The sequence below is a fragment of the Lepidothrix coronata genome, unplaced genomic scaffold, assembly GCF_001604755.1.
Source record: "Lepidothrix coronata isolate B3197 unplaced genomic scaffold, Lepidothrix_coronata-1.0 Scaffold5, whole genome shotgun sequence".
NCBI classification, from domain to species: Eukaryota; Metazoa; Chordata; class Aves; order Passeriformes; family Pipridae; genus Lepidothrix; species Lepidothrix coronata.
Window position 1 is genome coordinate 10048807 of NW_016690185.1, and position 14595 is coordinate 10063401.

At 38.2% G+C, this 14595-nt stretch overlaps 1 protein-coding gene across 5 annotated transcripts in view; it reads right to left on the minus strand.

Annotated features, from left to right (window-relative positions):
- Nucleotides 1-14595, minus strand: part of PTPRK (protein tyrosine phosphatase, receptor type K) — a 397810-nt gene that overhangs the window by 80198 nt on the left and 303017 nt on the right. For all 5 annotated transcript variants that reach the window (XM_017829151.1, XM_017829141.1, XM_017829132.1 and 2 more), the window contains 3 exons: nt 4586-4695; nt 3079-3280; nt 203-308 (listed from right to left, as the gene is read on the minus strand). In XM_017829151.1, coding sequence (XP_017684640.1) covers nt 203-308; nt 3079-3280; nt 4586-4695 — 418 coding nt within the window. The remainder of the gene's footprint in view (nt 1-202; nt 309-3078; nt 3281-4585; nt 4696-14595) is intronic.

The following is a 14595-nucleotide window of genomic DNA, read 5'->3' on the forward strand; positions in this document are numbered from 1 at the left end:
TGATTCCAAAAAACCCTGCCAAACCAAGAGGTTTTTTTAATTACACATCTGTTGGCAAGTTCAGTACAGGTAAGAAAAACAATAGTAATGTTAAATAAATATCACTTTGAAATATACAGCTCTATGTACTGCGAGACAGCATATATGCAACTAAAAACCAAACTCTTCTTGATTTTTTAATTTTTTTTTTTTTTTTTTTTACCTGATAGGTGCACCTTTGGCCTGTGCTGGTCTCAAGAGTACAGTTATTGTAGTAGCAGTTTCGTTGAGAGATGCATCGACTCCTTCATAGTCCGGTAAAGTGGGAGCTGATTAATGTTGAGTGGGAAGGAAAAGAACAAGAAAGAAATCAGTGATAACATTCTGAATTTCCATGAGAATGTGTCTGTACAATATAGTACAAAGACAGAATCTTTATCAGCAATATGAGTATTTTTAAATGATTTTTCGAGTCAGGCACGGTCTTTTACTACAGAATGAATGGGACTTCACCAACCCATAACCCCATCCCTAGCTGCTTCCCCTCAAATCACAACACCTATGAACTTAAACAGGTTTATTCAAGGACAGAGGAAGTGACTACCAAGAAAACAAAAACTACAAAAAAGCCCTAAAACTACAAAAAAAAAAAAAAACATTTTGGCATCACGCTTTCTACCCTACAAAAAACTACAGTTATCATGTCAAAGACCCAACCTCTACCATGTCTCTTTTTCCTCCTCTAACAATTTAAGAACCTTTCACATTTCCTCTTCAATGTCATTGGAGACAATGCCAATACCAACCAGAGTGCAGGAAAATTGGGCTTGCATAGACATGCGTTGGTGGACTAGAACTGGATGGAAGAATCTCTTCCCATGCCCATTCTTAACAATGTATGGCCAAGCTGCTTATTAAACAGCTTCTGAACCACTATGAAAAAAACAAAATCAGCATCCAAACTAGAGGCAGTTTGCCAGGCCTCAAGGCAGCAATATTTGCTGTGGGTTGGATGGCTGGTGTTGGTGGTTACTTCAACCATCCAACTTTAATCTACCACATGTTACAGTCCTCCCTGGTAATACTGTTGCTGACTTCAGCCTTGGTGCAAGGAAAGAAATAGGATTTTCTCTGTATTAGAAAACAACAGATTTCTATTAATCACTAATTTTTCACAAGTTTAAAAACTATCTGTATGGGGGTTTTTCATATGTGGCTGTATTTTTATAAAATCATTAATGATGCTGGTATATTTCAAAATGAAATTTCACAAAACAAGGTTTTCTAGCAGGTTGTCAATCACTTAAATCATAATAATTTTACAAAAATATATCAATTGATAGAAGAGTATTGAAAGATTAAAAGTCTTGCTTCATTAGTCCCAGATCCTAGATGAACACAAAATCTGCTCTTCTTTCAGGAAATACTTTTTTATAGAATTAATGTTTATTTAATGTTAATTTTAAAATTACTGTTTACACCATGTTCACTAGAATCACAGCAACCACTTGTAAGTTTGACTAAAAGGAATAATTTCACTCCTCACTAAACTAAAGCTAGCATTTTCTGAACATGCATTGCTTCATATAAAGTATCAGCTATGCAGAGCGAAACTAGACAACACTTCAGCATAAAGCAAGATGAAAAACAAAAAGGCTGAAATTCAGATATGAGGGGTTTCACAGTCTGCCTTTAAGCTTTCCTAGTAAAAAACCACATCTTGCCAACTAACAGATCCATACTGTGTCTAGAAAGTGTGCTATACTGGATTCTGGACAAAATTCCTCCAATTTCTGTGTGGAAAAAGAAGGCATATTTGAAGAAGCCTGAACACATTGTAGTCCTAAATAATCCAAACATGTTGAAGCACTTATTTCTCAAAATACTGAAATACTACAGGATATTGTTGTAAAGAATCATAAGGACCTTAAAAAAACTTGAGTAAAATATCAGACTTCAAAACAACCTAACAGCTACATAAACAGAACAGAACACATCATTTGAGGTTTTTTGGTGCCTTGGTTGGGTTCTTTTGAAGGGACTGGGGAGTGAGGAGTGCTAGTGGTTATGTGCTGGGGTGGAATTCAACAAGCTGTTCCACTTAACTACGACAACTACAGCATTTAACTTGATACATAATTCAAGGAGTTCTGCCTTGAATTTTCTCGCATTTTGATTTTTGTGCATGTTTTCAGGAACTGGGTGAGGAGACTACATGAGTAGTTTCCCATAAAAATCATAGGTGCATTCTGATACATTATTAACTTCCCTTTACAGAACAATCTAAGTGTCATTATGGCAGATAATAAGGAAAATAGCTGCTTTGTGCTGTTTAAATTTCTAAATGACTGATTTCTTTGATCTCTGCCAAGCTCTGAAGTCACCATGTCACAAAATCAACAGTCTCTCTAAATATAGCATTGACTTATTTTCTGCTATCAAATGCATAACCCACTATCTTATTTTGTGAGAATAACAATGAAATTTAAGAAAATAAAAATATTAAAGCATTCCATTTGACATTACTGTCTTCTAGAATTTGCAGTGCATTATTAAGACAAATAACGTCAATCTTGGTGCACTAAAATAAGTGAATAAAGGCACAAGGAAGCAGAGCTATATAAATCTGGCAAAAGAAGTTCCCACTTTGTCCCAGCTGCCCTGATTATGTTATAGCTGCATGTTCCTAAGTGGTGACACCCTCAGAGAGTCAGTTAATTTTCTGTATATGACTTTATTAATATGCAAAACAAATACAGTTTTTAGTGACCTGTGGAGTGCTGGAAGGGTTAATTAGTTAAGGTTTATACAGCAGTTCAAAATTATTAGATGAAAGTACTAGATTACATAAAAAAAACCTGAACAGTTAACAACTACACCTATGCAATTTCCACCTCATACAAGGATTTATCCCTGAACTTACACTACTGTGTGGCAAACACACTCTAAAACATTTTTAGTAATATAATTTAACAACACAGTAGGATTTTCTGGGGGGTTTTCTTTAGCATTTCACGAATTTTCACGGTCAAATATTCACAATACATTTTCCTCTCTCTCCTTCGCTGTTTTTATTTTATGTTGTTGTTTGCTTTTTACCTGAGATGTTGGTTGTTACATTGATTGTAGTTGCTGGTCCAAACCCTTTGACAGTGCTTGCACGTATAAAGAACTGGTAAGTAGTACCGGGGTGCAAATGTGAGAAGACGTGGTGTGTGCTGTTCCACAGCTTCGACACGGTTTGTGGAGGTCCTGCAACTGGAACTGCAGGATCAAACGACTGTATACTGCTATAGCTGACCTGTGAAAACCATTATTTTAGTAACAACTGTTACAAGTTTTGGCACAAGGGGATTAGGTTAGCTTGGCTGGAGTGGAAACAAAAGACACATGCTCATAGAGCTACCCGTCTACCTTGGGGATACCACAGAATCATAGAATCATTTAGGCTGAAAAAGATCTTTAAGACCATTAGTTCCATTAATTCTACACTGATAAGTCCACCACTAAACCACTGAGGACTTGATGTGTATTATTGAAGACTCTGCTTCACTTGAAAGGCTGTGCAGGTGCCCTTCATCTCTCTTTCTCTGTGATATTCGTTCACGTATGGAAAATTTCACTGTTACATTAAATTTTGGACACTTCTCCACCTTCTCCATTTCCACTAATGCCCTTTATTTTTCACTTCATGTGATACTTTTCCCTCTCCCCTTCTAATAATCATATTTATATGCTATTCAAACCAAGCTAATATTTTTAAAGCTAGATATGATATCTTGATGTACTAGTTTTGACTGGGATAGATTAATTTTATTCATCATGGCTCATGTGGTGCTGTGTTTTGGATTTGTGATTAAAATACAAAAGCTTGCACTTTTGCTCTTTTCAATTCTACCCCCATCCCACTGCAGGGAAGTGAGTGAACAGCTGAGTGGGGTTGAGCTGCCCACCTGGGTTAAAGAACTTTCTTAGCATCAATAAATAAATAAACAAAATATTTATGGGGTTTTGTTAGCTTAGTTGATTTGCCTTTCTGTAATTCACTAGTAAACAAAGGTATACCTTCTGTTCCTTTAAAAAAGGAGTGCTGGAGAGCGTAGTGTTTGTTGCTCAAATCAGCTAGTGTTACCTGCTAACCTACTGTGCAGGTCCCCAGAAGGATCATATATTAAATATACTTTAAACAGAATATACATGGAAATTTCCTTGAAGGATGATATCTGAAGAGCTAACAAAGCTAAAAAAAACATGGCTTCAAATTTAATAACCACCTTACTTTTCACATAACCTTCTCTCCCAACAAGAAGATTTCACAGATCATGGCTGTTATGGCTTTGGAACAGTGTATATCAACAATACAAGATTTTTAAGGCACTTATACTCACATGCCAAAGGCACTTGACAGGGCTGGACAGCGAACAACATATGCACCATAATTACGAATTTTGAATATCTAATCACTACACAAAATCATGTATTCTGTAAATGAAAGGAGCATATCATTGAATAGTTGCCTACAAGAGCATAAACACCCACTGTCAGCCATCTCTCTTGATGCACCTCCCTAGTCCCATCCTGTGCTTATTAGGTGTTTAATGATTACCTCATACTGAGTAATGATGCCATTTGGATCCACAGGTTCCTTCCAGTTGAGGAAGATCTTATCTTCAAAAGGAGTTCCTTTCACTGATTTGGCAGGTATAGGGCCTGGCACTACAAACAAAATAAAAAACTTTAAAAATAGGAAATTCAAGAGACAGAAAAACTAAAGAGATGACAGAACATCCTATTGAAACCAAAAGTGAACGCAGGTCTATTTTTATTAATATTCATTGCATGCAAAAGGCAGTGGTAGAGAGTATGAAAAAGCACTTCAAAGTGTTTTTTGTCATTTGCAGTGCAGAGAGCATGAAGTTGAAACGTTAACATCATCTGCATATACAGTTTTCAGAGTTTCATACAAAGTCAAATTGTCTTGTAGTATAGCCAGGGGAAACAGTTCAAGCCAGATTACAACTTCAGAAAACATCACTGAACTCTGTAATAAGCATATCTTAGGACAAGGACTACATGGTTTTAAATTTCTTTCAAAGAGAAAAATCAAAGGCAAGGAAGAGTTTCTGTTATACAGCTTCTTCCAAAGGAGAGATATTCTTATAAAATAGTTCTCAATCACCCCTTCTTATGATTTGTTGTTTTAGAAGAAATCCTGATTTAAACAGAGGGCTGGACATGGGGCAAACACACCAGCTCAGCTGCCACTTCTTTCAGCCGCTGACCTCTTTATGCTGCAGAAGGATCAAGACTCCTTACTTCAGATCTTTCCAATAAGAGATGTTTTCAAAGCTTTGAACTGAACCGCACTTACATGACCCTACTTTCTTATTTTAAATGGAACCAATATCCCTGGTGTAATAACAAGTCTGATATGTCACCTCAGGCCTCTTTGCCCAAGTGATTCACAGCACCTGGTAATCCCATCAACACCAGGCAGAAGTGCGTAGTTATCTTGCATTACAGCTTACAAGATACTTTTGCCTACACATATGATTCCTTTTTAACACAGCAGCTCATCTAGATTTGAACAAATACATGCTGAAAGAAGGGGATGAGGATAAGAGTGCCTGAAGAAATTTCAACCACAAAAACCCTCCTCCCCCCCAAAAGAAAAAGTTGCCCAAATTTGCAGTCTTTCAACCAAAAATGTTACCTCTATTTAATTTATTTACATATATTTATCTCCCCTTCTTGGGTATTCATTACCAAAGCAGACTAAAGTTTTGCACAGAGTAAAAATAAATTAAAACCTACTGGATCAAGGAAAGTGTCAGGCAGTGTGCTAGCAGCAGAAAGGAGTGGTCTGTCCCAACAGTAGGATTTATTTCAGTCTACATGCGAGCTATAAATGATGATCTGACCCTTGGTACAAACAACATAATTTGGCACATTAATAATAAATTCATGCTGTCAAAAAAGCCCAGAAGTAAACAGATGAGACCTTCACAGAACCTGTTTATCTACCTGTCAAATGAAGACTTAGGAGAAGTTAACTAAAATCACAGGCTGGTGCTTTGCTTCAGTGTCTCCATATAGACTAGGCAGTGGATGAAGGCTGACATGCCATGACAGCCCCTCTGTGCGCTTCATGTCATTGAGAGACCTGCTGCAAGTAACACTTTCATGGGAATGCTCTACTGTTTTTCCTTACATCTCAAAAGAGTTATGAATATACTCTGACGCACATGACATTTTCCTTGGAAGACACATTCACATGTCTGTGTGTGCACATGTATATCTGTGTTTGGGAAAGAACATGCGTACACATCAGGGCCTACACAGAATATGAAATTTGACATTAAAGCACATCAAAGTATGTGAGGTAAAAAGATTGCTCAAAAACATGCCAAATACTAAAAAAAAAAAAGTTTCATATTCAGTTTAAACTGAGTGCAGGATTCTACATCTGAGGGTTGCATAAAGCCTCCTACACCTTCTGTTCAAACACCAAAGTAGGAGATGCCTCTAGGCTCATCACATTCCATGACTGTGTTTTCTTCTCCTCCAATATAAAATTTGATACTTGAGGCAGCAGCAGCAATGTTAAAGTGACTGGAACTGAATGATCCCAGTTAGTTTCATACTTCTCTTCTCGCTGGCATTGGAAAGGTACAAGAACAGAACCTAGCACAGCAATGAGCAGCTTGCTGGGAATCCCAGTTAAAATAAGGTCAGAAAGTAAAAGAGGGCGAGCATGTAGAAAAAGAGAACAGTAATTACCACAAACCTCACCCATCCCCACAAATTCATAAAAATGAAGCTTGGGATCAGCCCAAGTTATTTGAGAGCTCAACTGGAATTAAAACAGAGAAGCAAATAAAAGTTCAAGTGCCTAGAAAAAGGAATATAGTTTGAAGGACACATTTGGATAGTCTGAAATTATTTTTTCCTTTCCATTTTTCAGTTCGACCACAGTAAAAATGCCTTTAAATTGCACTGCTTTACCAAAGGGGTAAAGAGAAGCGAGAAAAGAGAAAAGTAGGAGCAAGAGAATTTTCTTTAAGAACACAGTATCGTCAGGTTAGTCAAAATAATGCCTTATCATTGTGTGAGACACAGGATTATTATATTATTAGGTCAGAACCAACTCAAGTGTGTGCATGTGGAGGGAAGAGACAGGTTGAATCTCACAGAGGTGAGGTAATGCTGTATCCCACATGTCAGCCCCTGGGAGACCTCTGGGGTAACCCTGGATCAGCTGTCAGTCAAAGGCAGCCCAGGAGCACAGCGCACAGGAACCCCTAACCCAGCCTTAGATTGGTTCACATAGTGGGAGCACCACCCCTCACCCCACCCTGGAGCCCCAGAGTGGCCAGTGGGTTGGAAGTCACACCTGGGAGGGGTGGCCACAGAGGGCCAAAGCACGTAAAAACAGCAGCACATGGCCACCATTTTGCTTGAGACCTGCCACCTGCTCCGTGGCATCTTGACTTGCACAGGACTCTCTGGTGGTAGCTATGACCTTATCTTAATCTCTTTTCTCTCTCTTTCTTTACTCCTTCTCATTCTTCTCCTTCTCCTAATCTCCTTTCTTAATATTTCGGGTGACTTGGGACAGAATGGGTTGGATTTTGCTAAGTTGTATGGGTTGGCATGTGCTAAGTCATATGTTTGTGGAATACTCTGTTTTGGTTGCACATTACCCTTTAAATTTTTGCCAAGTTCCCTTATTTTCTAAAGTTATCAGTAAAAGTATCTCCTGGAAAATATGTGCTGCGTCATCTCTTTACGCTGCCTCAAGGTATTAAAGGACCAAGGGCTCTTCAAAATATTTGGTGGGCAAATTTTTTTGAGCCTTTTATACTTTTAAAAGTAGAACTCCTGGTTGAGCTTATTGCTCCAGTCCTGGGCTCTTACACATCCTCATTAGTGTTTTTATGTCTTTGTTCTCAGATCAGAATTAGTTACAAAGAGAAATTTTAAAAGGGCCAAAATTAGTAAAAAATTCCCCAAACAAACAAAAACCACAAACAAAAGAACAGCAAGGTAACCTGCCAGTAACACTACCTTGAAGACTCAAACTGCATTTCTTCTTGTAGGCAGCCATTGCTGTATATTCCCTGTGACTTACAGCAAGACTAAAGACTTCAGAAATACCTTAAACTTCATCTTTCCAAAACAGTGTTAAAAGTCTTCTGTTTATATGATGTTTAGCAAGGACACAGGTAAAGAATAGCCAGATAAATGTCATCCTTGTGTTGATAATAGCTTTCAGAAACCTCCTCACAAACAGCCCAAAAGACTTTTTTCAGGCTTGTGTGAGCATCTTGAAAAGCCTGGTCACTCACCACAGCATCTCTTTGCTGCCTTCTCAGCTCCCATTCTTCTTTCTAGACAAGCTCTCACTCTTCCCTTTGGACTCACAGACAGTTTACATTTAAATCAAAACACTCAAGACTACTACAAGTGTATATTAAGGTGAAGTATATTAATTAACATTTTCTGTCATTGGCTAGGTATCTGAATAATTCAAAAAGTATAAGTAGCTTCTAGAAGAGTTGGACTCTGAGCTTTTGGCCTCTGCACTCTCTCTTTAAAAAGATTCTGGCCCCATTGATTTTCTTTCCATCTGCTTTCCATCTGTGAACCCACCATGTCTCAGTGACAGCAACAGTAAATACACTTTCCTTCTCATCATTATTCTATGCTAAACTTCCAACAAGTCAGGCTTTACACATATCTGAAGAAGTGAAATTATTTAGGTGGGTTTAACTATATGGGTTTCAGAAGAGATTTGGAACTTAAGCAAAGAAAAAAAATCCTATAAAAAGTATACAGATATAAAATGCACATATATATAAAAGGAACATGAAATAAATTCAAATGGAATCTTAGCAAGGTTTTATAGGGCAAACAACACAAGCTCTTCTGTCATGATTTACATGCATCTCCAAAGCCTTTTAATGAAGCTATATGTTCATATAGTGAATAGCTGATAATCTTTTCTTCTATATGCATGTGAGATGGTGGACTTCTATAAATACTATGCGTAATAAAGGTACAAACCATCAATCTGACATCAGATCAATTCATTTTAGAGCAATATATTTGCATTAAATTATGTCACAGTCACAAATAAATTGTTATTCACAAATAGTGTCACTTAAATGTTGTTCTACACTGACTTAATGGGAAATTTATATTACAATACATTACTTCTGGAAGAACAATGTATTAACTGACACCAACCACTATAAAAATGAATTTATATTGCTTCAGTTTTCCTGCTACAAAATAATGAAAGTGCATGTAAACAGAGTATTTTTATTATTATTATACTCCATGAAAGCCCTGCAGAGTATTACTATGCTCTGTGGTAAAAGTTATGTGCAGATATGTGTGGTTATGTCAGGAAAAATTCCTTTGTTGTACTCAAAAAGGATAGAATATCAGCAGCAAACTTACAGCTTTCCCTGAAGGTAGATGCTCGTTTTTAGGATATGGTGACAATCAATCTGTTTAAATGTTACAAGAAACTAAAATGGTCCACCTTCCCATTGGCTTTTTCTGAGGGATTTGCCATTTTTACTTTACACTTTATTGCAAATTTGGACTAAGGTTTAAACAGAAGCAAATTTTAGATATTAAAAAGGAAAAAGAAACTCAGAATTCCTATTACTAGTCCTTACTGTATGAGCATTTACACCAAAGGTGGTGACAAAAAAATAGTTCTTTGGAAATCACTCAAGTTGGACAATTTGCAGAGAAGAACAAAATGCTACTGAGTGCTATTGAGAAAAAACCTAATTTTATATTGACAGTCTCCTTTGGTGCACATGCTCCACTTGGCATTCCTTTTCCAGCCCCAGTGTCCCTGGAGCTGTAGGCTCTGTGGCTCTATGAACTCTAATCCTACTGGAAGCTTGTTGCTGAGGCTGGCGTCCGCATCACGATGAGTGGCCCAGATTACATAGGTGTAGAGGCAGCAATGTTGGTGCCCTGCTGTGCTCCACTTGGAATGTCTTTTCCAGCCTCAGTGTCCCTGGAGCTGTAGGCTTGCTGAGTCTCTGAACCCTAACGTTAAAGCAAGCATGTCATCAAAGGTAAGGTCCCTATTGCCATGGGTGGTCTAGATTACAAAAGTGTGGAGGCAGCAATGTTGGTGCCCTGCTGTGATCCTCTTGATATGCCTTCTCCAGCCCTACTTTCCCTGGAGTTGTAGGTTTTCTGGACCTCTGAACTCTAACCCAAACCCTAATGGAAGCTTGGTGCTGAGGCTGAGGTCCCCATCAACATGGATGGCCCAGATTCCAAAGGGTGTGGAGGTAGCAATGTTGGTGCCCTGCCACGATCTCTGTGGCATTACTTTTCCAGACCCAGTGCTCCTGGAGCTGTAGGCTTTCTGGCTCTCTGAACCCTAACCCTAACTGTAATGGAAGCTTGGTGCTGAGGCGCTTCCAGGGATGGTGATTCCACCACTTCCTTGGCCAGCTTCTTCCAATATCCAAACCCATGAGTTCTGGATTTGCTGAATTCAGGGGCTCAGGTACCTAATGTAGTATTTTATTTAACGCTTTTTTACACCAAGTCCTGACTTCAGTACTCCTCATTTCTGGGAATTGGAAATGTTTCTTCATTTCAGGGTGAGATAACCTTACATACTCACAGACCTTACAACTTTCTGAAAGTATGCAATTCAATATTCGGAGAGTGCTTTCAGCTAACACATGGTTTAGGAATACAGAAACTTGTGAGGCAAGGTGCAAGCCCTCATTTCACTGCAAAAACTCCTGAAACAGCCATTAATTCTGGCCTATTTGCAAACATCATTATGTCAAACACAAAATTTCAATAAAGAACTTCATATGGAGTATCACTTTTTCAGCTACAAAAGCTTCAAATATACGTACCTAAAAGAGACAAAAGTAGGAAGCTGGTTAAGCCAGGGTAAACTATTCTGTGTTTCAGGGCCAATTTTTTCCTTAGCTATTAATACAAAACCTATCTAGTATTTCTAATCTCCACAATACCTTAAAAAAGCTTACTTCATTTGTCGTTTGTTCAGCATAAACTTCAAATAAATCTGCGCTAATAATTTAGGGTTTCTTTTTACTTTCTCACAGATCAGCTTTTCTGATGTCTTTCTCAAAAAATGCTCATGTGTCCTTCTGCAACCAGTTTTCCTCTCTCACTGATATGCCAACAGCAAAACTTAGCTACTGTCTGAAAAAAGGAAAGAGGATTATTTTCTCAAGATGAAGCACAAACAAGTTATCCCAGGCTCCTTTTACTCAACAAGAGTAGGTTGGTTATACTCAGTTTCAGTTCCCTTTTATTAAAGAGATAAAAATTCCTCCCTTATTTGACTACTTTGACACTAAATTTTGCCACTGCTTATGCCACATAGGTCACTAGTCTCTCTCTTAGATGAAGCACTGAGGTCAATATGTTTAGCAGTGACATTTATGGACAACTTCACATTGAAACTTTTATCTCTTGGTCGGGGGGCTCTCTTTGTTAACTGCAACCATTTGCCAATTTTTCCCCCATTAGGATTAGCATACCTGGTTCACTTGACATGTATGAATGTGTCACTCAGTTAAGTGAGTTACACCTTTTCTGAGACAGTTTGCCATTTCAAACAATATTTGCAGCCCTCCTTTGCTGCAATGGACATAGTTCACATCCCTGCGTTAACTTTTTCTCCCAGGCGGGCTATTTTTGCAACTTTTCAAGTGCTACTAGTAGATCTTTATGTTTTTTCAAAGCTCCTTGAAGCATTGCTTACTTTGATCAAAACATATTTTCTACCTCTTCTTATTACCATCATTTTCCTAGGGTGCCAGAACAACTGGAAAATCAGGAACAAAAAAGATGCTTCTCATAGCAAATCGAGGTGGGATTTTGTTTGGTTGGTTTGGTTTTTCATAAAGGCAACTTACAAAACTTACTACTATCAATCATGGAAAATTACTAAATGGCAACTATTTCCATAAATCCTCCCTCTTGAAGTTGGTGAAAGGTATTTCCTCTTCACACATTGCCTTGGTTTAACCTCACCCAGCAACTAAGCACCACCCAGTCGCTTGCTCAATCCTCCCTCAGCAGCTGGATGAGGCAGAAAAAAGAAGAAAATAGAAATTATAAAAGAATTAGACTATCTAAAACAAATTATATGCATTGCAATTGCTCACTACTCACAGACCGATGCCCAGACAGTTTCTGAACAGTGGTCCCCAGTCAGCTTTCTCCCCAGCTTATATACTGAGCATGACATTCCATGATATGGAGTATCCTTTTGGCTATTTTGGGTCAGCTGTCTTGGCTGCATCCTCTCCCAGCTTCTTGTGCCCCTCCAGTTTTCTTGATAGTAGGACATGAGAAGCTGAAAAGTCCTTGACTTAATATAAACACTACTTAGGAACAACTAAAATATCAGCATGTTTTGAACATTATTCTCATCCTAAATCCAAACCACAGCACTGTACCAGCTACTAGGAAGAAAATTAATTCTATCCCAGCTGAAAGCAGGACACACATTTAGACACTACACGAAATATTTCACTGTTTCTATTCATTTCCCCCCCCAATTATAATTTATATACATATTTCCCCCTTCCTCTGCTGTTACTCAGAGTGGCAAGCCTGTTGGAGTTTTCCCAGGAGTATGAGTAATGGTTGGACAGTTGGTATCGTAGCTCTAGGTATTTCTGCATGCAGCTGAATGATCCACAGTCTTTGAAAGATCAGGGAACCGCATTTGTGTCCAATGAGCATGTCCTTTGGCTCAGAACAAAGCTTTGGTATACTTTAAGCCCCAAAATGTGTAGTTATCCTATTCGAAGTGATCCTTTTCAATTATTTGTTTGCCTACTATTAGATGACACACTCCCTTACTGGTTATAAAATCACCACTGAACACTTTGAGCTTCACAATTTGCTTTCTCCACAGCTGTTCTCTCAGAGCTAATGTCACTACTCCTGTTAATCCACTGCCTTTTGTATCTGTTTCCAATTAAAAATTAAGGAAGCGTTTATCTGGTTTATCCCATTCATCCACTGCTTTGAAAAAAGGGTCCCTCTGAGTTGGCAGTGCTCTGGTCAGCAGGCAGCTCCAAGAACATGTGCACGCTGCTGATTCATGCTAAGTGATAAATTCACTGCTGGTTTTTGTACTTTGTTTCTAAATGCCAAACATCATCTTTGCTCAGCATGTATGCAGCTCCAGGTTGCGTGAGCCTTCCTCTACTTCCTTTATCAAATTCTTCAAATGTTGTCCATCTTCTATAGAAACAAGGAGAAGCAGTGGGTCCCTGTAATAGCACAGGAATGCTGAGTCCCTAATGCTCTCTTCCCAAAGTGAAATATGTTTCACTCTTACAACACTCAAAAATTTCCTTATTTTCATTCTCTTTTTGCACAACTTATTTACCAGTGTCTCTCTCAAGGGCTTTGTTTTTACATGGAATACAGCTTTCTGAAATTACTATAACTTACTTTAAGATTAATTCTATCTTTCCATGTTACATAGAAATACTTAAACTACCAATTATTCAGATCTAGCTCTGGTCAAAAGAGAGCCTACCTTCAGACTGTCAGATATTCCTGGGCTTTGCTTTCTTGCAGATACTGAATTACAAGCTAATGAAACTGTCCTCATTTGTCAGTCATGGCTCCAAAGGTCCGAAGCATAGATTGTGACTCTTACCCCATTCTTCTACTAATTGTTTCTTGAGTTAATTCTGCTCCTGGTACCATATGCAGCTAAGTTACCATTCAGCACTCTGGCAGGTCTGACAATTTTTGAAAGACCCACAGCCCAGCTGCACAGCCTTACACAAATGTGAACCTTTGTGAAAGACTGCAAGAGATCCACCCTGCTGCACAGTGGAGCCTCACAGAAGTCCATATTCCTCTGCTTTTAGGGAATTCCATAAGCTCAGAAATTTGTAAAAGTCCTGACAGAAGAGAGGAGACGAGATGATCGATGTAGAGAGATGAAGGGAAAGATTAAAACAAAACAACAACACCTAAAGAGAAGAAAGGGACAGCTTGGAAGCATGGGTATGACAAGAAAACATGGGGTAGGCATCTCTATCTCCAACAGTCCATAAAGTTTTTGCTTGTTTAGCAGTACCTTATGAAAAAAAATGGGACTGAAAAGAATCCCACACTATAGAAAAGCTAACAAAAAACTAATTATCAATTGTTGTCATCTGGAGTTTTCAAAGTTTCTATTTATGAAAACTATACAATGTAAGTGCACAATTTCAGATAGCATGTAATCAGGGGCTATTTCTAATTAATGGTATTTGCAAAAATGAAGGACAACACTCTACTTCTATTTTCCTTTTCCTAAATGAATCACTGATAATGCCTTCATGATATAATTAACCTCATGCTTATTTTATAGAACCTGCAAAAATCATGAAGACAATGAAGCTGCACCTGAGCACATCTGAAACGTGGGGAACAGAATCACATATATAACTGTTCCTCTCATCATCTTAGTCTGAGTTCTCCTTCAGGCTGCAAACTGTCTTTTAAAAACGTTTCAGACATTTGATCACTCAGACATGGAACTAACATCATACACATAAGCAGTCAACTACAGGA